Source organism: Narcine bancroftii, chromosome 8 (genome assembly GCF_036971445.1).
Source record: "Narcine bancroftii isolate sNarBan1 chromosome 8, sNarBan1.hap1, whole genome shotgun sequence".
NCBI lineage: Eukaryota > Metazoa > Chordata > Chondrichthyes > Torpediniformes > Narcinidae > Narcine > Narcine bancroftii.
In genome coordinates this window covers 23,427,370-23,452,077 of record NC_091476.1, presented here as the reverse complement: position 1 = coordinate 23,452,077, position 24,708 = coordinate 23,427,370, and the positions used below count along the sequence as shown (strand labels likewise).

Here is a 24,708-nt window from a genome sequence, read left to right as displayed (position 1 = left end):
TGCATCAGGTACTTGACCTCGACTGACAGAAGGCTTCCTACCCATCATTCTTTGCCTTTCAATCTTGCTCCACATTAAAACTGCTATTGCAGCATTGCTGTAAAACTGATTAAAGTTCATAATATATTAGGAACATTTCTACATGGGTATTTTTGCAGTAGTTGCATCGTGAAGCAAACCAGCTTTTGAACCTTTGACCCATTTTTATTTTGTCAACTAACATTTTGTTGAAACTTTCCAACAAATTTAGAAAGGATTGCAAACTATTCACACTTTTCACTGAATTCTATTGTGGTTGTGAATTGCCCTCCCTGTGCATCACCAAATGTCTCAAATCAAACTGTTTCAGTGCAGAAAATTTAACAAGAATTATATCAGCACTTGAAAAGAAATGGTCACACGCAACAAAGTGGGTGGCTAGATAAGGAAGGCACATTTGGGGAAGATCATTCAGTAGCTATAAATCTCTTTCCAGATCTTCAGAGGTGTTCAGTGGTTGAAAAAATAGTATTTTTCCACTGCAAACCGAAATTGTGACTCCCATGCACCTTGCTTCTTTGGGGCTGCGAGGAGAGACAAGAAGGCAAAAAATAGAAGCAGGAGTCGGCCATCTGGCTGTCGAGTCTGCTCCACCATTCATTTTGATGAATTGCGATACCACGGTAGCGGGTTGAATGGAGGAGCGATGATTCAGCCCACAGGAGGGAGATTGAAAACTTGGTGCACAACCTTGCACTTTGTCACCAAAACCGAGGAGCTGATTGTGGACTTTTAGGAAAGGAAAACCAGAGGAGTACAATCCAATGATCAGATTCAGATTTATTTACATCACATCACATAGAGATTCCTTTTCTTGCAGGCGAAGCAGAATAATCATTGGGAGATCAGAGGTGGAGAGGGTGAACAAATTTAAATTCCTCTGAGTCACTATTTGTGGAGGATCTTGCCTAGACTCAACATGAATATCATGAAGAAAGTCTGTCAGTGCCTCTACTTAGGACTTTGTGGGAGTTTGATATGACATTGAAAATCTTGGCAAACCTCTACAAGATGTGTAATGCAAAGTGTTCTGAACGGCTACATCATGGCCTGGTATGAGGGCACCAATACCTCTGAGTGGAAAGGCCTTCAAAAGGTAATGGACACAGCCCAGCAGATCACAGCCAAAACCCTCCCCACCATCGGGGGGGAAAAAAATGTGGAATGCTGCCATCTGAGAGCAGAAGCAATCATCAAGGATTCACAACTCCCAGTACACTGCTACCATCAGGAAAGAGGTACCTGTGCCACAAGACTCACACCACCAGGTTCAGGAACAGTTGCTATGCCTTCACCATCAGACTCTTCAACAACAAACCTAATCAGAGACCCATTTAAGGACTCTCACTTTGGACATTATTTATTATTGAATATTTATTTTCTGTATTTCATTGTTTGTTTGCATTTCTTTGTTTACACATCTCTTTTGTATATCTATCTTTTCTTGGTACATTTTTGTTTTGCATTACCGATAAGTAGAAATTATACCTGGCCTACAGGAAAAAGAATCTCATGGGTGGATGTGATGTCGTGTGTACTCTGAGAATAAATCTGAAGTTTGAAATTAGATCATGGGTGATCCACTGTTGGTTTAACTCTATCTTCCTGCCTTTTCTCCATAATACTTAATTTCCCAACTATGCAAAAATCTATTGAACTGTCTTAAATATAACTAATGAGGTAGCCTCTACAGCTTTGTTGGGCAGATAATTCCACAGATCTCCTACTCCAGTGGTTCTCAACCTTTTTCTTTCCACTCACATACCTCTTTAAATATTCCATTTGCCATAGGTCCTCTGTCATTACTCCATCTGCCCACTACTTTACCATTGGGAGATCTGTCTCTCTGCAGACATTGCATCTTCTGCACAATTTGCATTTCCACTTCATTCAGTGTCTTCAGCAAAAGTTGATACGCTACCCTCAGACCCCTCTTTCATCTCGTTGATGTACTTTGGGAAGATTTGCAGGTCCAGCACTAACCACTGCCGCACTGTAGTGATGGTGACCATAGAAACCCTCATTTATGCCAACATGTCAACGATATCACTGTTTCTAGTGCCCTGCTACATGGCATACATCACTGAATTTTTGACATAGAGGTACAGTTTATCTCACTCACTTTGGGCAAAGTAGAGTGAACATGATGAAATGAGTATTGCAGCATTCTCCAGTTAGTGTGGTTAACCTCATACATGTTTTTCATGCATTTCATGTGAACTCAACAATTTTCATAAAGTGGATGAGATTTAAATTCAATGTGTAGATGTGGTGCATAGCCAGCAGGGAGGATCCTGTCATCAGTTGTGTTGAATGTCTGGATCAAACCACACATTCAAAGAGGTAACTGACTTGAACTGAGTGATGGATCCTTGCTACTTTGCCATCATAACTGTTCTCTTTCTGTTTTCCACCTTTGACCCACTTGTATCATCAGTCTCCAGCTTCCTCCACTAAAATATTGTCCAGCGGTTATTCAGCATGAGAAGGGGTGTTGATATTATTTTCCCTTGGGATGGATAATCAATGTAGGTGAGTCTCTCTGGAACACAAGGAAGAACAAGTGGAGAAATAGAAGAGGAAGGACAGTTGAAACAGTGCATTTCTCCCAAGACAGAATCAAAAAAACATCTGTTATCTTGGCATAAAGGTAAAAGCACAATGCTGGAGAAACTCAGCTGGTCAATGTTTCAGGCATGAGCCCTTCATTAAGATACCTTAATAAATTATGGTACTCTTCTAACCTGTTGGAGAACAAACTGTCAGACAGTTGTGCCACCTTGAACACACCTTCAACTAGTGTTTTCCAGATAAATTCCCACTCCCTCTTGAACATATGATTAGAGGGCATCTTTGTGAGCGCTGCTGTGCAAATAATTGTGATGCAAAGGCCACATACTGTACAACAGGCTTGAATTAGCTTGAACGTACACCAGTCTTAGTATCTTTGCCAGCTCCACGTGTCTTTTACGACAACGACCTGGGCTCTTCAGGGGCTGGTGCTGAGCTCTATAACTCCTTCTGCCAGAAGCCGTCTCACCTCGGCCTTGATCAAGGTCCTGTCAGCCGCACAGTAGCATTTGCTCTTGGCAGCTAGGGATTACAGTCTGGCATCAGGTAGTTGAAGAGGGATGGAGGGGGCACCCGTAAGATGGAGACCCCACAGGTGGGCTGGGGGCAGTTGGTGGATCTTATGCTGTGGATGGTGAGTGAGGGGAGTGGGACACCGAAGGTAAGGGTAAGGCTGTGGAGGTGACACTGGAAGTTTAGTCCCAGGATAACTGGGGCACCGAGCTTGTGCATGACCAGGAGCCTGAACCTTGAAATGTCCCCCCAATGTCAAATTCATTGAGCAGCTCCCATCACTCCAGCCGTGATGGAGTGGTCCTGCTCTGTGAAAGCAATAGCGAAGTTCGTTGGGTGTATCTTTGAGTTTTAGCGAACAGACCACATTCGGATACACAAAGCTCTCAGTAAGACCACTACCAAACAGGCATTTTATTACCTTCCCTTGTCTGTCATCAAGCATTCGAGTCCCGTTAGCGTGATGTTTGCTAGGACTGCATCGTGGTCCAAGTCACTGCTCCCCGACTGTTGTGGCGAGGAGTGACCAGTGGGTGCCATTAGGAGCATGAGATGCGGCGAGTGCACAATTTTGCATGTGTGCATCCAGTTGGCAAGTCGGGCGAGTTGGGGCGGTCGGGTGAGCTAGCCCATGATGGTGGTGTCCAGGAGGCGAACATGGCATTGTCGTGGTCGGGTGACTTGACCAGAACTGACATCACCAGTTTAGGCAGAATTTGAACGATGAAAGATGGCGGCACCCATGATGAGCACAAGGCAGTGGCTTCGTTGGACGGCTAGGCCAGAAGTGGTGTCATTGGTGTGTGCTGAAGTGGTGGGCGGAGTAATGACACTGCCTGTATCTGCATGTGGGTGCATCCAGAGAGTCAGAAGGGGCTCCCGGTTGGTTCCAGAGGGCCACTGTGCCCCTGGTGGGTTTCGAGAGGCACAATTTAGCGAAGTGGGCTTAACACATCAGGAGCAATGCAAGTTCCTCGCAGAGTATTTCTTTCAGGAGCACCGGACCAACCCACAACAGGACCTGCAGTACTTACAGCGGCGGGCTACGTTGGCAGCAGTGATTGTCTCTTCCACGTGGGGCCCCTCAGCTACTGCTTTTGTTGGCATCAGCCAGGCCAGAGGTTAGGGGAGGTGAACATCAAAGGCTTCTACATGGTGAGCTGCTGCTTCTCGGGTGTGGACCACCTCCATGATCCTGGTAAGGGAGGCATTATTCTCCTCCAACAGTCTCTCTCAAGTTGCCCTTGACCGCAACTCTCACGTGCAGGCATGTCAGACGAGTCGCTCCTCCTCCCCAGAAGTCACTCCAGCTTTGATCGTGCACAGAGGTGCTAGTTCTTGCAGTGCCCCCAGATAAGCGTCTGCCATCTCACCTGGCTGCTGTACTCTGATGCTGAGCAGGTACCAGCGTAGAGTATGTTCGTCAGGGGCTGGTACATGCCTTCCAGGATGACCATCGTTGGTTTGAAATCCATGTAGTCTCGGATAGCCTGGAAAGCGGCATGGGCCCAGCATGGTGCAAAGTACCATGAGTCTCTTCTGGTTAGTGTTGATGACCTCAGCCTGTGTGTGGATGATCGCCTCAATCACATTCTTCCAGATCTCGAAGTATGCTGGAGCGTCCGGGTGTTGAGGGTTGATATCTGCCTCTCGATGGTAAGGAACTTCTCCATGGTCCTTTTAATTTAAGCTAATTAAATTGTGAGCGCTGCTGTGTGAATGATTCAGACGCAAAATCCACAGACTGAACAACAAGTTTAAATAGCTTAAACTGGAACACCAGTCTCAGTATCTTTATTGGCTCCAAGTGTCTGACTGTCTCCGAAGGGGCTGACTCAAGTCTTTATATGGGCTGGTGATTGACAGCTGTTAGGTGGGGTCATTCTCCCAGGTTGCCCACCCACAGGTACAGTGGTTGCCCCCTGCAGTAGGCTGGTAGGAGTGCAGCCAGTATGGTGGTTGTATCACCACACTCTTCTTGCAAGCACAGGATTTTGCTGCAGGCTTGCACCAAAACCATGATGGCAACATTCTGAAAGCTGCTTAATGTGCAGTGGAATCTGTAGGACCAGTGAATACTGCAGAGATGTAGAATCTCTGTGCAAAGCCTACGTTAAAGCAGACAAAAGTTCGAATATATCATGTACATTACATTTTTATTGTATTACTACATGACAATAAAAAGAACCTTTGAACCTTTGGTGTTGAATTCTTCTGTGATTCTTAATATAAGTAGGATTCTAGCAGGTTTTCCAGGGCGTAAAGCAATTGGTTGTGTGCATTTTATCATGTGATCCCTTAATACTTCCTTTGTTGAGCATGAATGTGATCTTGCCTGCAAGCAATTTTTTAAAAATTTAGAGATAACAGACCCTTCCAGCCCACAAATTTGCACTACCCAGATACACCATGTTTATCTTTGGAATGTGGGAGGAAACCAGAGCTGAAAACCAATCCAGGTCATGGGGAGAGCATACAGTGTCAGATTCAAACCCAAGTCACTGGCAATGTAATAGTGTTGCACTAATTGCTACACTAATTGTGCTACCCAGATTTATCATGAATTGAGTAACTGCTGAGGAGGGATGTGTACAGAAGATCGTAGCGGGGTATACAAACCCATAAATTTGTATATTTGGAGAGCTCCGTTATCTTTTGTGTCATTGATGGACCTCCCACTTGGCCTGCACAAAGAATATTGGCTAAAGAAAAGTCTGAGTCCTTCATTCCTCAGGTGAGTAAACTCCAGAACGTGGATCGAGGATCGACAGCGATCCTCCACAGAATCTGCGAATTGTCTCTAACTCATCACGTCTGTTTGAACAAAGAGTAACAAACTATTTAATGAGTTGTGCTCGTTATGAGTTGTTCAGAAGGTCAAGATTAAGATCTAAATCTAGTCTTTTTCAAGAGTTTTCAGAGTGTATAAATGATAGAGAATATACCAAAGTGTGATTTAAGTCTTCAGCCTAAATTCTGAAGCATTATGGGTCATATTAAATGCATGTTATTGAGGAATGGATGCCACTGGTATAAAATAATATAACAGATACTTGTTTATGTGAAGAAGCAAGTAAGACCATTTAAACTGATAAATGTGTAATGCAGATGCAATACATTCAAGCAGATTCATTAGTCACAGAGATCTAGATGACTTTTTGCACCAAATTTATTCAGGTAAACTTTTAAACAGAGATTGGTTTTGAAAATCAGTTGTATCATAAACAATATCATTTAAATGCTGCATCTATAATACTCATGTGGTATCTAGGTCCTATGATAAAAGGTAATTAACTAAATCAATAGTTTGTCTTCACTTGGTTTACAATCTAAGTAGAAGAGGAGGTGTTATTTCAAAATAATATGACCACCATTTGTGGGTTAATATCCAATGTAATTCATTTAAGCAAAATCACAGACTATTACCTCAAACAGAGTGACGCCTCGAATTCAATACTTGCAACATCAAAAGTGCCTCATTCTTCTGATGTTACATTGGGGAAAAATATTATTCAGCTAAGTATGGCTTCCCATATATTTCTTCCCTCACATTTATACATTCTCAATGTTGGAACATAACAGAGTTGGATTCTGATGTTAGATTCTGATACAAAGCTGCACTAAAACAAAGCAGGCTCTGTGTTTTTAAATATATATGTGTGTGTGTGTGTGTGATATATATATATATATATATACAATGCACTCATTACTCTCACTAGATATGTGTGTGTGTACTCTGTGGGAGAGTAATAAGTGCATTTAGAATAAGTTACTGTAAAGTATAATTCTGCCTCTCTGTGACTACGTTCTATAGCCTTCAAGTGAAAGATAAACAACCAGAATGCCACTGTAAGCAACTCACCATAAAATCATGTCAATGCATTATAAATATTGGGGGGAAAAACTTTCTCCCAATTTTTTTGTGGACTTTAGTTTACTAATTATAAAAATATCAGGTAAGAGGACAAGGGCAGTCTAACCGGACTTGCTAGTCAGAGGTGGGTGGAAGTTGGTTCTTGGGTAAAACTCAAAGGACAGCTTCCCCCTTGGATAGCTATTCTGCTGCAGGTGGGCACTGGAGAGGTGGGCAGTGGAGAGGTGGGCATGGCACGTAACCAAAGAATGAAAGAATCAGAAAAGGGAATAAGAAAAATTGCTTCTTGTATGTTTCAAAGAAATTGATGTGGCAGGAAAGGGTAACGGATCAGCTGCCTCCATTGTAGAAGTCCAGGCATAGTTTTTTCTAGTCCATTCACTCCTGGTCCACAGGGCTAAAAGAATTTTGCTTAGGTTTAATTTATATGTTATTTTCTATGCAACATCATCATTAAAGCTTTTCTGTTTGTATAATGCACTGAAGCTCTACTTATCGAATTTATCAGGTTTCCTTTGACCCTTCATCTCTGTTAATATTTGTAGTTCTAACCTTTATTATTGGCGTTGATTCAGATTCTGGATTGCGTAGGGGCTGGGCTCCCTGCTCATCCACATTTCCTTCTCCCTTTCTTCATTCAGTTCCCCTCTGTCTCCCATCACTGCTGCCACCTCCAGGCTGAAGATATTATCTGTCGTTCTGTACTGTTTGGTCAACTGTCGAAATGAGGTATCAGAGGTGGCGTCGTCATCATCTGAAATCCTAGTGTGCCTGGTTTCACTTTCTTGGCTGTCTTCTGCCTCACTCTGGAGCTTCCTAAGGTCTTGTCTCAGTAGCATGTGAAATCCAAAAGTGCAGAGGATAAATACTAAGCCAAAACACACGCCAGACATGAAGAAGAGGGCTACTTTCTCTGGGAGACCTGCAATGAAACAGATTCGTCATAAATTGAAAAAGGTTTTGATTTGTTAGCCTGTTGGAAGTTTCTAAAATGTAAAAGATATAACAGTCTGAGCTCCAGACAGGGTAACTGTGTCAAACCCATTACCTCACAACAAATAATGCTGTAGGGTGTGATATTAAAGCAATAAAAATCTCAAACTCAATCTCAGTTTGTCTCGCACATGTCCACTTTCTACTTTAACGGCGGCAGTGCAGGGAACAACTCAAGCAGGTGTATTAAAGTGATTTGCTTTGCTTTTCATCCCAGCTATCCTGAAACCCTGTGGTAGATAAGACCCTCCAAAGATTCCAAGCTTTTTTTTTGCTTCTTTAGCAGTGCTGCAGGGGTGCCGTTGCCAATAGATAGCTGCAAACACGCCACCATGTAACCTGCAATCTACATCCTCCACCAGCTCAATGAAGATTTTATTGTCATGTAATAAGAAGTGTGTCATATTACACTAATTTGCCATTAGCAGAAATTGCCTGAAGCACCTCTTACAGTCAGAGAAAGAGAAGCAAAAGAGAGCTCCCCGCAATCACCGAGTGTGTGTGGATTCACCTCCAGCACTCCGTCAGCCTCCACAGCCACATGGAGTTCAATCCAAACCATCGGCAACCCGAGCTCCACATCCGAATCTCCAATTCGATTGGGAACCCTTCAGCACCTTTGGCATCCTCTCGCATCCCGGTTCCGATACCCGGTACCCACTTCGGCCAGTTTCGAGCCATTTCTCCAGCTGCCTGCAGCCTGGTGCAAGTCCCTCGACCCAGCTGCCAGCCTCCATGAGTTCCTCACCAAGTCAGCAGCCCCCACCACCTGTGTGGTTCCTTCACCTGCAGAATCCCTCACTGGTCTGCCGTCATGGTCACCGATCCATCGGTCATCCCCAATATTCTCAGCTCTCTTGTCCCTCTCTTTTCAATCTCCCTTCTCTGATCTCCACCCTTATTTTTCTATCATCCTCCTAATCCTTCCAGTTTTGCCCCCATTCCCTCCCCTCCCCCCCCGCCAACCCACCACCACACTTCCCATCACCAGCCTCTGACCTCCCTTCTTTGGTTTCATCCTCTACACTTCCCAATGTCAGGTTGGTGCTGCCAGCCTCTTTAAACGTTCAACAGCAGTTGGATGTAGACACATTTCTTTATTTATTTACACTAAAGATTTATTCTATACTAAAGATTCAACAGCATTGGAGTCACGTTTAGGCCAGACCATGAAGGACATCAGTGAATCAAATGCTTATCAGGTCCTGCAGTTAAAAGGGACCAAAGGCTCCGACATTAAATAAAATTTGGCACAACAACATAGTGAACTTTGAAATCAGATCCAATACATTATTACTGGTACTGGTTTTGCTATCATGCTCTCTGAGATTGTGAGAGTAAGAAGCAAAGCTTGTCCTTAATAAATTACAACTGTGTTTGACACTTCAAATGTTACCCTTTATTTTGAGGTGTGACTTTAACTGAGACAGCACAAAACAATAGTGATTATTCAGGAAATCATGAAAGATTTCCTGATGCTGGAAAACGAGACCAACACACAAAACTGGAGAAACTCTGGAGGTCAGACAGATTACAGCCTGAATCATTGATTAACTATTACTTTCCATGGATGCTGTGTGACCTGCTTATTGTCAATAACACAGAAAGAATAGAACAAAAAAAGGAAAATAAAAGGAATGTTAATAAGTTAGTGTGAACTCAGCCATTGTAAAATGGTTGGCAAATGGTACACTTACGTTTAGTCATTTTCATTTTAAAGCTTTATTAGAGGCATATTGACAGCAGATAAAAACATACCCCTAACATGAGCAAGAGTGGCCAGGGAGCTGCTAAAAATTGCGACATCTTTGGCGTGAAACATGGACATTCTTGGGCCATTATACCAGCCACCTGCAGCAAGTAAGTAAGGATAAACTAACTGAGAATTCTTTCAAAACTCTCTCTCTATATTTTTGTACTATACAAAGTTATCGAGAGAGCCTGCAACCATTTTAGAATGGCAATTCAGGAAATGGTGGAAGAAAATGCATAGAATTAAGTTGACAATGTGAAAAGCATTATAATAAATGGCTTTATTTGTTCTTTTAAATGTCCATTGTGAGAATCTGCACCATAATTTTCAGGTGGTGAGTTTTTAAAGGCAACGTGTTGGAAGAAAGTGGACATTTCTTCCAAATGCTGCAGATCCCATCAGCTAAATATTTTATTTGTTTTCTTTCTATGATACAAATTTGCATATTTTCAAATTAACCAATATTATCCACCTCAGTGGAACTCATGCACAAGTGAAGTTGAAGGCTGGCCCAGCAGCCATAAAGCCCAAGTAAGTCTGGATGATTAAACAGCCTTTCGCCCATGAGCTCCCAACATTGCTGAGATGGTGTAGACAGGACACAAAACCATGATTGGAGGCTTTTCCTTCAGAGGTCAAATATGAACTCTCTGAAGACTTCAGATGCTATTCAATGTTTTGAAAAGTGTAAATCAACCAACTCCATTGAAATGGTTGTCAGTTTTGTAAATTTCAAAAATGATTTGTTGTCTAACTGCGGATTGAAACTTATCAAGGCTTGTGTATGAATTATCCAGACTGCTGTCTTCTTCAAGTCCATTGCCTTGATATCCAATATTTCTTCGGTGAAGTGAATTACACTGGACCACTGTGAAACTGTTTTTAATTATTTAAGTGGTACAACTGAATTAAAGGAATTTTTAGGATTATGGTTGTTGATTAAATATTACCACTGTGAGAGCGGATTTGATGGCGGGGACACAGGAGGTCGCCGCAACAGGGAAACAGTTGCCAAGTAAGAGATGGGCTTTAAGGATGAAAGTGAGAGGCCTATGAGCCTAAAGAGAGGGGGGGGGGAGGGGGGTGTTGGTCAAGGGGAGGAGATTATCTCTAGGGCAAAAGGGAAGAGATAGAAGATGCTGAACTCCACAATTTGCACTGGGCAACTATTCTTCATGTCCAAATCTTACAGAGATTGCAATTTTTCTCATTTAGGGGTTATGCTTCAGTTAAGGTTGATAGACTTTGATTATTTCAGCTCCATAAATCATCGGAACATTACTTTCATGGCCCTTCTATTATTTGTTCCCACTTTCACTTCTCAAAACATTTGTTTCTTAATGTGCTGTGATATATTAGCTTCTGCTTACTGAGAATTCTCGTCGACAGTGAGCATTCCAGACTATTTATCCTTAAAGAACCAATGTCTCTGCTGAGCTCAAACATGCACCCTCTGTAACATGATCAGTGGTCCCACTCTGACGAGACAACCCTAGCTAAATTCCCTATCCAGAGATCATTGTTGGACTGAGTAAAATCATTTAAAGAAAAAAGCTAACCTGGGACAAATAGCTAGTGTTAGGGAATTTTACCTTTTATCACCAGGGTTTTATCATTTGAAAAGAAAAGAAGGGTCACAACACAAGTTGCTAATTCCCTATCAGCTGTTTCTCATCTCATAACAGATTGGTGTTCCCCCAAGCTCTTGTATAATGCAATCAGTATCATTTGATGCAAACTTTTCACATTCCCTCTTCTTCGATGATGACACAGATGCAATAATATCTGTTCATTGTTGGATGTATTCTTCAAACCAAGAAAACGTCTGAAAACAAGTCCTACAATGTAAAACTAAAACCATCAGTAACTGAACTATTTACAAAGCATTTCAGTTCAAAAACAAATGTTAAAAGTCTTACCATGAGTATAATCTGATATTAAGAAGGGCTTTACTGGTCCTTGACCAACCTCCTCAAAGAGTTTCTTTGGAACTGAAATTTAAAAAAAAAACATAATTATAGAAATGTGGTACCTTTTACACTGTCTTACTAACTTAAGTGGTCAGTCTATGTTTATTTACCACATGTGTATGAGACATTCAGTTGTTTCCGGATTCCAGGCATGCAGGGATCACCAAAACTCAGAACACTTGCAGTTATCGAACAATTCGGTTTGCCGTGGCACCTTGACGATACTTGTCTTAGAGCTGTAGGTGATAAGCACTCTGAAAGGAAAGAGTCATCCAAAGCATTACACCATGTTTTCAGCCCATTTTCACACCTCCCTTCTCCTTCTCATCTCTTCCTGACATTCCACATGTCCGAGCTGAACTCCACAGTTTGCACTGAGCAACTATTCTTCAAGTATGAATCTTACAGAGTGATGTTTGCAAGCTCTATGGTAATAGAAATTAAATACAAATTCTAAACTCATCCACAACATTCATGAATAATTATATTTAAAATATTTTCCTTCAGTATTTCTAACTATGCTATCATAAGTAAACCCTCCCAGCCACGATTCCATTCTATATGTTGTACTTCCTCCCTCCTAATAATCAGAAAGCCATTTTCTAGAAATTGTTAATTCATGTTTTGTCCAGGGCCTTATCTCCAATTCTTCAGAAATCCAGAGTCCTTGAAGACAACCTTTAACAAGTGCAGGACAACCAACTCCCATAGAACAGTTATCAGGGCTTTATAAATTTACACAATTCTCTGCTGGTCAAATAGCATATTTAGGTCTGAATTAGATCATTTACTTCCTATGAAAATCAACACTTAATTGGTGAACTATTGTAATGCTTCTCATCAGACCACGATTACTGTACAAATTTACATGTATTTTATTTTTTGAACTTAGATTAAACCAAGCCAAAATAAAGATGAAGATTATTTGCTTTCGTTACATTATTCCCAAGCGAAATCCAAACAAGTGGATTTGTAGCACATCTAAGGATAATAATCAGGAACAAGATTCATTGTCTTTGGTTATTCCTCAGCTTTAATATTGAGTTTATTGTATCCTGTTTCAGGTTCATTGAACTTGGATATCAAACATTATAAAAAGAATTCAAATTAACATCTGGACAAAGGAATTTTTAGTTCAAACAAAGTAAAGAAGAATCTTTGAATTATGCAGAATACTTATTTTTACAAAGAAGAGTGTTGAGCTTCAAATATAGCAGCCACAGTGCTGAAGAAACATAAGAAATTACTGTATGCTTTGGTGACCAAAGGATAGAAGGACTAACGTATGAAGAGAGATTGGGTTGATTAGGCTTATTCATATTCACAACATTGAGAAGTATGAGAGAGAATCTCACTGAAACCTGCACAATTCCAAAAGGACTAGACAGATTAGGTGGAAGGAGGATGGTAGGGAATTTAAAACTGTGCCATCGTCTAAGAATAAGGCATGAGTCCAAGGTAAGGTTAAATTTCATCTCCAAGAAATTGGTGAACTTGTAGAATGACCTACAACAAAAATCAGTTGATGCCAACACAATAAATATATCTGAGAAGGAGTTAGATCAGTGGTTCTCAACCTTTTTCTTACCACCCACATACCACTTTAAGTATTCCTTATACCATAGGTGCTCTGTGATTAGTAAGGGATTGCTTAAGGTGGTATGTGTGTGGAAAGATTGAAAACCACTGTTTTAATCATACTTAATTAACTCATTATGTGCACGGTTTCATAACTCCAAAGGAAATGGGCCATTGGCAATTTTTCTCAAGCAAAATATTTCAGTAACATTTGGGTGTAGAGAGTAGTGATTCTCAACCTTCCCTTTTATACTCACATACCACCTTAAGCAACCCCTTACTAATCACAGAGCACTTGTGGCATAGGGATTACTTAAAGTGGTATGTGAGTGAAAAGAAAAAGGTTGAGAACTATTGAGTTGGATATTGCTCTTTGGGCAAAGGTTTTAAACCTTTTCCACTCACATTCCACCTTAAGCAATCCCTATGCCATAAGTGCTCTGTGATTAGTAAGGGATTGCTTAAGGTGGTATGTGAGTGGGAAGGGAAGGTTGAGAACCACTGCTCTAGACCTAATTGTTACTGAAATATTTTGCTTGAGCAAAATTGTCAATGGCCCATTTCCTTTGGAGTTATGAAACCCTACATATAACAAGTCAATAGGTATGATTGAAGCAGTGGTTTTCAAAACTTTTTCTTTCCACTCACATATCGCCTTAAGCAATCCCTTACTAATCACAGAGCACTTATGGCATAGGGAATACGTGACTGGAAACAAAAAGTTTGAAAAGCATTGAGCATGGGGGATCAGGAAATGTTGGAAAGGATAACGTCAGAACCTGCTTGAAGAACAGAATAGCCTGATCTTCTATTTTCTTTCTTTTTTTTTAAATTTTTTATTTTTCACACCATAAATCACATTAGTCATGATACACACTTTTTCCTTTTCACACATATACAGTGACATTTTCTCCCCCCCCCACCTCCCTCCTCCCAACCCACCCCCCCTCCCATCCATTTAAGGTATACAATCTAGGATACATTAAACCAGTCAGACAATGTTGTCACTCAACAAAAATACACCAGAAATTCTACTGAGTCCATTCTTTTCTTTCCTTTTCCTTCCATCAACTTAGGTAATGATTGTCCCCGGTAGGTTTTCGCTATTGTATTTAATGTAAGGCTCCCATATTTGTTCGAATATTTCCATATTATTTCTTAAACTATATGTTATTTTTTCTAATGGAATACATTTATTCATTTCTATATACCATTGTTGTATTTTCAAATTATCTTCCAATTTCCAGGTTGACATAATACATTTTTTTGCTACAGCTAGAGCTATCTTAACAAATCTTTTTTGTGCATCCTCCAAATCAATTCCAAATTCTTTGTCTTTTATGTTACTTAGGAGAAAGATCTCTGGATTCTTTGGTATATTGTTTTCTGTTATTTTATTTAATATCTGATTGAGATCTTCCCAAAATTTTTCTACTTTCTCACATGTCCAGATTGCATGAATTGTTGTTCCCATTTCTTTTTTACATCGAAAACATCTATCAGATACTGTTGGGTCCCATTTATTTAACTTTTGAGGCGTAATGTATAGTCTGTGTATCCAGTTATATTGTATCATACGTAGCCTCATATTTATTGTATTTCTCATCGTTCCAGAACATAATTTCTCCCATGTTTCCTTTTTTATCTTTATATTTAAATCTTGTTCCCATTTTTGTTTAGTTTTACCATTTGTTACCTCATTCTCCTTTTCTTGCAGTTTAATATACATATTTGTTATAAATCTTTTGATTATCATTGTATCTGTAATCACATATTCAAGGTTTCTTGCCTCTGGCAAACTCAAACTGCTTCCTAATTTATCCTTCAAGTAGGATCTCAATTGGTAATATGCCAGTGCTGTATCTTGAGTTATATTGTACATTTGTTCAAAGGATAAGAATCTATTTCCTGAAAAACAATTTTCTATTCTTTTAATCCCTTTTTTTTCCCATTCTCTAAAGGAAAGGTTATCTATTGTAAAAGGGAGTAACTTGTTTTGCGTCAATATTAGTTTTGGTAATTGATAATTTGTTTTATTTCTTTCTACATGAATCTTCTTCCAAATATTGAGGAGATGATGTAATACTGGAGAACTTCTATGTTGTACCAATTTTTCATCCCATTTATATAATATGTGTTCAGGTATCTTTTCCCCTATTTTATCTAATTCTAATCTCGTCCAGTCTGGTTTTTCCCTTGTTTGATAAAAATCTGATAGGTATCTTAATTGTGTGGCTCTATAATAATTTTTAAAGTTTGGCAGTTGTAAGCCTCCTTCTTCATACCATTCTGTTAATTTATCTAGTGCTATCCTCGGTTTCCCCCCCTCTCCATAAAAATTTCCTTATTATTTTCTTCAACTCCTTAAAGAATTTTTCTGTCAGTTGTATTGGCAATGCCTGGAATAAGTATAATATCCTTGGAAAAATGTTCATTTTAATACAGTTTATCCTTCCTATTAGTGTTAGTGGCAAATCTTTCCAATGCTCTAAATCGTCCTGTAATTTTTTCATTAGTGGATAATAATTGAGTTTATATAGTTGGCCGAGATTTTTGTTTATTTGTACACCTAGGTATCTTATTGCCTGCATTTGCCATCTAAATGGAGATTCCTTCTTAAATTTTGAGAAATCCGCATTATTCATAGGCATTGCTTCACTTTTATTTACGTTTATCTTGTAACCCGACACTTCTCCATATTCCTTCAATTTCTTATATAATTCTTTTATTGATAGTTCTGGTTCTGTTAAGTACACTATAACATCATCCGCAAATAGACTGATTTTATATTCCTTGTCTTTTATTTTTATTCCTTTTATATTATTATCTATTCTTATCAATTCTGCTAGTGGTTCTATAGCTAACGCAAACAATAAAGGTGATAGTGGGCATCCCTGCCACGTTGATCTGCTTAAGTTAAATTGCTTTGATACATGTCCATTTACTGTCACTTTCGCTAACGGTCCCTTATATAAAGTTTTAATCCAATTAATATACTTCTCCGGTAAATTGAATTTTTGCAATACTTTGAACAAATAATTCCATTCTACTCTGTCAAAGGCCTTCTCTGCGTCTAAAGCAACTGCTACTGTAGGTGCTTTATTTCCTTCTACTGCATGAATTAAGTTAATAAATTTACAAATATTGTCTGTTGTGCATCTTTTTTTGATAAATCCAGTTTGGTCTAAATTTACCATTTTCGGTACATGCTCTGCTAATCTGTTTGCTAATAGTTTAGCTATTATCTTATAATCTGTGTTTAGTAAAGATATTGGTCTATATGACGCTGGTGAGAGTGGATCTTTCCCTTGCTTTAGTATTACTGTAATTATTGCTGTTTTACATGAATCTGGTAAGCTTTGTGTTTCATCAATCTGGTTGATTACATCCAGGAGGGGCGGAATTAATAAGTCTTTAAATGTTTTGTAGAATTCTATTGGGAATCCATCCTCTCCTGGTGTCTTATTATTTGGTAATTTTTTTATTATCTCTTGTATTTCTACTATTCAGTCTTCTACTGATTCCGTATTTATTTCAAAATACATTTTTATTTGTTTTTCAATAAATTCTCTAAAATCCTGCCTTTTAAGTAACATGGGGTTTAATCTCCATCTATACATTCTTGGAGGGATGTCCTCTAGCTTTACTGTCAATATTAAGGGTGAATGGTCCGATAGTATTCTAGCTTTATATTCTGTTTTTCTTACTCTATCTTGCATACTAGCTGATAACAAAAATAGGTCTATTCTTGAGTATGTTTTATGTCTAGCCGAGTAATATGAGTATTCCTTTTCTTTTGGGTGTTGTTTCCTCCATATATCCAAAAGTTTCATTTCTTCCATTGATTTAATTATAAATTTGGTTACTTTGTTCTTTCTGTTAATTTTTTTCCCAGTTTTATCCATATTTGAATCCAAATTCAGGTTGAAATCCCCTCCTATTAATATGTTCCCTTGCGTATTTGCTACCTTCAAAAAGATATCTTGCATAAACTTTTGATCTTCTTCGTTAGGTGAATATACATTGAGTAGATTCCAAAACTCCGAATATATCTGACATTTTATCATTACATATCTCCCTGCTGGATCTATTATTTCCTCTTCTATTTTAAATGGCACATTTTTACTAATTAATATAGCCACTCCTCTTGCTTTTGAATTATACGATGCTGCTGTTACATGTCCTACCCAATCTCTCTTTAATTTCTTGTGCTCCAATTCAGTTAAGTGTGTTTCTTGCACAAATGCTATATCAATTTTTTCTTTTTTCAGTAAATTTAGCAGTTTCTTCCTTTTAATTTGGTTATGTATTCCATTAATATTTAAAGTCATATAGTTCAACGTAGCCATTTTATACTTTGTTTATCTTCCCTTTCCGTTTTTCCATCATTACCTTTCCTCCTTTTCCATTTCTGTTTTCTTATTTTAAACCCTTTATAAGACAACATTCCTAAAACATCAAACATTTTCCTTATTCTCCTATTTAAAACTTCTTTCACCCCAATCTCCCCTTCCCCTCCTGAGTTGTCCTTTATCCCTTGTCGGACAACCACATCTCCCCTCTCCATTTGGGTTTGCGAATTCACTCGCAAGCGTCAGCTGATTTTGCAGTGACCGCAACTCTCCTCCCCACCCAGCCCCCCCAGAAAAGATTTCACTTTTCATATGTAACAAAGGTCACTCTTTTAGTTCCCTCCTTATTCCCTCTATTCCATTTCCTTCCCTTATTAATTCTTGTCTATACTATCTATATTTTCCTCTAAATACGGATACATTCACGTATGCACATTATACATATACACACTTATACCTCTTTACCCACATACATATAAATCGTGGTCATTTTTACTCTCATTACACGTCTTCATCCCTCAGTCTATTTTGTAATTGTTCTGCAAATTTTCGTGCTTCTTCTGGATCCGAGAATAGTCTGTTTTGTTGTCCTGGAATAAATATTTTCAATACCGCTAGATGCTTTAGTATAAATTTATACCCTTTCTTCCATAAAATCGCCTTTGCTGTATTGAACTCCTTTCTCTTCTTTAGGAGTTCAAAACTTATATCTGGATAAATGAAGATTTTTTGCCCTTTATACTCCAGTGGTTTGTTGCCCTCTCTTACTTTTTCCATTGTCTTCTCCAGTACCTTTTCTCTTGTAGTATATCTTAGGAATTTTACTAAAATAGATCTTGGTTTTTATTGTGGTTGTGGTTTAGAGGCCAATGCTCTATGTGCCCTTTCTATTTCCATTTCTTGCTGTAGTTCTGGACATCCTAGGGTCTTAGGGATCCAATCTTTTATAAACTCCCTCATATTCTTGCCTTCTTCATCTTCCTTAAGGCCCACTATCTTTATGTTATTTCTTCTGTTATAATTTTCCATTATATCTATTTTTTGAGCTAGTAGTTCTTGTGTCTCTATAGCTTTTTTATTAGATTCCTCCAATTTCTTTTTTAAGTCTTCTGCCTCCATTTCTGCTGCTACTGCCCGCTCTTCCATCTTGTCCATTTTCTTTCCCATTTCTGTTAAGGTCATATCTATTTTGTTCATTTTCTCTTCTGTGTTGTTTATTCTTCTTCTTAAATCATTAAATTCCTGTGTCTGCCATTCTTTAAATGACTCCATGTATCCTCTAACAAGAGAAAGTATATCCTTTATCTTGCCTTTCCCTTCTTCTTCTATTTCACTGTACTCTTCCTCTTCCCCTTCTTCCTCTGGGTTGGCCATCTGTTGTTTCTTTGTTGCCCTTTTCTTCTCTTCTTTCTTGTTTTCATTGTCTTCTGTGTTCTCTTCTTGCTGCAGGTGTTCTGCAGCTGTCGTTGCCGGCTGTGGAGATCGACTCCCCAGCTGGTCACCCCTCCCGTCGATGTGTTTTTTTTTTCATGCGCGGTTGCGCACTTTTACTCGGCTCAACGAGCCATTTTTGTAGTCCACTTTCTACCGACCTGAGGGAGCGGGTTTCTCTCTCCACCGCGGGCCTCTTCGAACAGGTAAGGCCTTCTCCTTCTTCCTCCGTTGTCTTCTCTTCCTCTCTTCTTACCGTTGATTTTGATTTTTCTTTTTTTTGTCGCCATCTTCTTTCCACCTTTATACTCACTTTTCTTTAACTTTTATTTCTGTGCCTTTGTGTTTTTCTTTGTTTTTTTGACTTTTCTGGAGAGGGCTGGAGTTCACCGTCCGGCCACTACTCCATCACGTGACTCCTCCTTCCTTCTATTTTCCAAGTTTTTATGGATCTGTACTCTCTGAATGTTTCTTGTGGAAATACTGAATTAGCAGATTATCTCACTGACTAATGATGACTCAACGGTTCTCTCATTTTCACAGAATGCTGTCCTTATTCACACACACCCAGCTAATGACACTTTTAAAATGACTTCATATTTTATAACTTGTCTGTTGAAAGAATCCAATTTCATTGAACATCTATTTCATTGCCCTGACATTTCAGCAAACAGTTGTGTTATGAAACAACCAAAAGAATTGCGGATTGAATTTTAAATAAAGCACATAATTATTTATTTGAAATGTGCAATTCCTGAGAAGACTGCAGGGGGCAAGGCTACCAGCCACAATTATGTCATCCTTCTATAGGAGCACTTTCGAGAGCATCCCGGCCAGCTGCAACATAGTGAGGTATGGTTGATGTAGAGAAATGGATCAGAGGTCAATCCACAGGACCATAAAAGTGCCAGAGATGGTGACTGGAGTCGTTCCCACCCCCCCCCCCCAACGTGATCTACCAGGATCGTTGTCTGAAGAGGATGCGCAGAATCATTGAGGACCCCTTCCACCTTGCATCAAGTGAGTAAATAAGCCATTTGATCTGAAGAACTCCCAATTCCTGCACTCTGAGCCTACTGCAATGCCTGGTCTCAGTAAGGATGTTAACAGAGCCAAATAATCCTGATGAATATTCAGCATCTTTTCTCCTGAAAAGTGATTAGGCAACTAAAATTCTGCAGATGATGGAAATCAGAAACCAAAATGCTGGGAAAGAATAGTTCAATTGTAGTCTCTGTCTGCAGGCTCACCAATGTCAGGTATCGTGCTGTTCACTGTGGGACATTCCATATTCCCATGAAGAGCTCGCCCAAAATTTGCAGTGTAAATGACAAGGATGTCTTGGTTCTTACACTGGAGATGTAATTTCTCATTCTCGCACACCAGCTCGCTGCTGTGTCCATCTGAAACACAAACACACTAAAGATCTGCAAATGTTTGCAAAGTGATCTAAGCTCGTTTTCATTGGAGATGTAGGAATAGTGTGTCTGTCTGCGAGGTGCACTTAAATAATTTTGAGAATGTTACAAAATCTGTGCTTCCAACTGGATATTTATTAAGCATCTCAATTCACTTCAATAAATTAACCATCCTCCCATAAGATATAGAAAATTATCAGCAATTTAAAATAACAAACCACAAGAAAATTCTTAAAAGGGTGACCGCATTAAAGTAGTAACTATTGTCAATAACTGATGTAAAAGGGCAAAATTTCCATTATTGTCACGTAACACTACATTTAGAATGTAACATAAATGAAATTCTTCAACTTTGTCTACCAGAAGGAAGACAGAGAGTCACCACTTTGTCCAGCGCCCCTCACAGAAATGAGGCTCCAACAAGGAATGAACTCATGACCCCAGTTTAAAAGAGCAGTCCTCTAACTACTGAGCTTTTGGGCATATGACACAATTAACTTGAGGATGGAACTATGTGAAATCAAACAGAGTTGCTAAAATGCACAAATGTATTATTTACTCACCAGGTTTGCATTTGAATGAAACAATTAGATATTTACTGGTCCCAGGACAAGGATCAGGACCAAATACTCGACTGTTGACTGTAAACTGACAGGAGTGCTGTTCCTGACACTCATCAGACACTTTCTGTACAAAGAAACATACAAGCATTATTGGAAAACAAGACAAATTATGGTGCACTAAGCTATAATTGGAGTGCTATAAACAGATTTTTCTCAAGTTTATTTTTCCATAAGATCCCAACAAAATCAGACTATCTCAGACAAAATGTGGACAAGTTGAAGGAGATGATCGTGGACTTCAGGAGGACAAGGTACCACCCTCCACTAAATATCAACACTCTGGTGGAGAGAGTGGAGAGCAGAAATTTCTTGGAGTTCAGTTAACTAGTTACCTATCGTGGATACTTAACATATCCCCACTTGTTAGGAAGGTGCAACAATTACTGCATTCCTGAGAAGACTGCAGGGGGCAAGGCTATCAGCCACCATTATGTCATCCTTCTATAGGAGCTCTTTCGAGAGCATCCCGGCCAGATACAACATAGTGAGGTATGGTTGATGCAGAGAAATGGATCAGAGGTCAATCCACAGGACCATAAAAGTGGCAGAGATGGTGACTGGAGTCGTCCCCACCACCCCCCCCTCCCCCAACGTGATCTACCAGGATCGTTGTCTGAAGAGGATGCGCAAAATCATTGAGGACCCCTTCCACCTTGCACACAGCATTTTTCAGCTGCTCCCAACAGGGAAGATATGCAGGGGTATCAGAACCAGCTCATCCAGGCTGAGGAACAGTTTCTTTCCACAGCCTGTGAGAATACTGAACAACCGAAGGAATTGCTAAACATATGAGACTTTCATTTGTACAAAACAATGTTTGTTTTTATAGATAGAATACTTATCCTGCATATGTATTGTTTGTCTATATGTATGTTTATGTCTGGTTGTGTGCCTGCATGTTTTTGCACCAAAGGAGTATCCTACATATACACTGACCTCTGGTTTATGAGCAAATTGGTGAAACTGAGCCAGTGCATTACACAATCTTTTTTTATGACCTAATATACAAAATACACCTGTGATTGTTATACTCAGCCAAAACAGACTGAAACAAGTCATTTAACACATATTGTTAGAGTGATGATATGCTGTGGTACATCACTCGGCCACCAGGTGGCCTAGAGACACAGCACCCAGCCTAATGGCATCTGACCTCCAGGTGGGTCCAGAGGACCCATGGTATAAAGCCAAAGTCCCAACCGTGTGCTCTCTCTCTCCCCCCTTGGGATTGCTGTGAGCACAGCTAGCAGCCAACTAGATCTTTATATGAGTGAAATAAAGCTGTGTTGCCCCAAACAATTTGTGTCTGTGTTTTCCTTTGGTACAGCCTGCCACAATTAGTACTCAGGGAATACCTTACTGCCCAACACATGCCCTTGACAAGTGATGGCATCTAGGCCAGGAAAAGAATTAAAGTTGATTCACCACTTTTTTTTTTGCAGCGTCAGAAGGAAAATAGCTCCTCAGAAATAATGTAGAGCAAAGTTAGCCCATCGTGATCTCTGTGGCTATAGCCCCCTTGCCCCCACCTCACCACCTCCTTACAGTCAACTCAGCACCATTGATAAGTCTGGAGCCAAATATTCTGACATATGAAATTCCATTTTACTTTTTCAGTGTTTGAGCCACATCTGGAAACAAATGTGTGTTAAAAGGATATTGCAAAACAAATTCCCTTCCACTGTGTAAAAGATACATTTTCATAGATGAAATTTCACTCAGTAATTGTTGTTTACGGATTTTTCAATGAAGTGCCTTGTCAATCTGGATGACGTTTACCCACCGGTATTGCTGTGAGAGCAGCACATTTGGTGCTTTCAGCTAATGCATTTCTGCTGCTGGAGCATAGATGCTCACTGGGAACACGTCGACCATAGAAAGCGGACAGGATGCTGATGGATGTGTGAGGTGGACAGTTTATTGAGAACTGATCCCCATCACAGGCATGCAGTGTGTGGTTTTGCAGAATCTTCAGAAGGTAGCCTAGTTAATAAAAACAGATCACTGAAAGAATTAGTGCATATCTTCTCCGAACCTGTGAAGAGGAAATCATAAATACTATTCTTTCACAAAATCTTTTAGCTTTCATTTTACTGTCATAGCGTAAACCTATTCCCTAAACTTTACGCAATTGTAGTTCTTGTACATACATTAATCAATTTGTACAACTTTGAACAATCCTTTGCGGGTGTGCTATCTTCTCCTATTGGCAAAAAGGTACAGGAGCCTAAAGAGGAGCACTCAGTGGCACAAGGATGGCTTCTTCCCTGCTGCCATCAGATTCCTGAATGATCAATGACCCAAAGATAATGCCTTACTTTAATTTTTCGTGTATTTATTTTTGTAAGGTGGTTTATATGAATATTTGCATGTGATGCTACTGCAAAACAACAAAGTTCATGATTTGTTCATGGCAATAAATTCTGATTCTGGTTCTAATACCACATGACCTGTGGAGTTTCTCCAGCATTTTCTTATGTGTACTGCTCAAGTTATTCGACATTGCTTCACTTTTCAGTGGAGAAGGAGGTGAGAAAAAAAGCTTTTGTGAGAGAAGCCATATCTCAATGAATTCCTGAGTAAAGATTGCTTGTAACATTTAATTTTTTTGAATTTTAATTTAATTTAGACAAACAGCATGATAACAAGCCTTTTCAGTTCATGAGCCAAGCCACCCAATTGACCTACACCCCTCAGTACATTTTTTTGAAGAGTGGAAGGAGACTGAAGCTCCTGGAGGAAACCCATGCAGACACTGGGAGAGCGTACAAACTCCTTAGAGACAGCACTAGATTCGAGCCCAGGTAGCTGGTACTGTAACAGTGTTGCGCTAACTGCTCCGTTAACTGTGCTGCCCTGATTTAATAAATTTATTATATTTTATCATTATAAAGACCAGCATTTATTACCCATCATTAATTCACTTTGAAAGGGTGTACGTTGTCTTGATTCTCAACAGGTTGGATACATGTAAGTGGAGAATTCTAGAATTTAGATAATGAAGAAACAGGACGGCATGACTTTGAAAGCAATTATGATCTTATCTGTTGCCTTGTATTACCAACAGATAGAGTCACAGTTCAGTTGAAGAAGCTTTGACAAGTTGCTCCAGTGTAACATGTGGATAGTAGAGCAGTTGTGTTCCTCAGATATTACTGGAAATAGACTCATTAGGACAATAAATTCAGAATATTCCTTCACACACTTGACATAGCTTATATTGCAAAGGCATTATGTAATCAGGATGTGAGACTCTTGTTGAACAATATCTTGTGACTACAGCATTTGTGGGCTGTTCCAGTTACAATTCTGATCAATGTTGATCCTCACAATACTGATGCTGTGGTAGTTATTGATGTTCTTCTTTGGCTTGGCTTCGCGGACGAAGATTTATGGAGGGGGTAAAAAGTCCACGTCAGCTGCAGGCTCGTTTGTGGCTGACAAGTCCGATGCGGGACAGGCAGACACGATTGCAGCGGTTGCAAGGGAAAATTGGTTGGTTGGGGTTGGGTGTTGGGTTATTGATGTAGTGTTTAGGAAATGCAACAAATGATCATTGACTAGCACGTTTACAGTAAAAATCCTCCTTGTAG

The 24,708-nt window shown here is 39.6% G+C and overlaps 1 protein-coding gene and 1 long non-coding RNA gene across 2 annotated transcripts in view; one reads left to right on the top strand and one right to left on the bottom strand.

Moving 5' to 3' along the window:
- Positions 1-5,687: 5,687 nt before the first annotated feature.
- LOC138740488 (uncharacterized) overlaps positions 5,688-24,708 on the top strand; it is a 26,232-nt gene continuing 7,211 nt past the window's right edge. The window contains exon 1 of the long non-coding RNA XR_011342948.1: positions 5,688-5,857. This is a non-coding gene — a long non-coding RNA (uncharacterized lncRNA). The remainder of the gene's footprint in view (positions 5,858-24,708) is intronic.
- Positions 7,555-24,708, bottom strand: part of LOC138741627 (protein eva-1 homolog C) — an 18,860-nt gene continuing 1,706 nt past the window's right edge. The window contains exons 2-8 of the mRNA XM_069895978.1: positions 22,899-23,098; positions 21,056-21,179; positions 20,325-20,477; positions 11,824-11,967; positions 11,663-11,734; positions 9,749-9,841; positions 7,555-7,919 (exon numbers count right to left, since the gene is read on the bottom strand). Coding sequence (XP_069752079.1) covers positions 7,555-7,919; positions 9,749-9,841; positions 11,663-11,734; positions 11,824-11,967; positions 20,325-20,477; positions 21,056-21,179; positions 22,899-23,098 — 1,151 coding nt within the window. The remainder of the gene's footprint in view (positions 7,920-9,748; positions 9,842-11,662; positions 11,735-11,823; positions 11,968-20,324; positions 20,478-21,055; positions 21,180-22,898; positions 23,099-24,708) is intronic.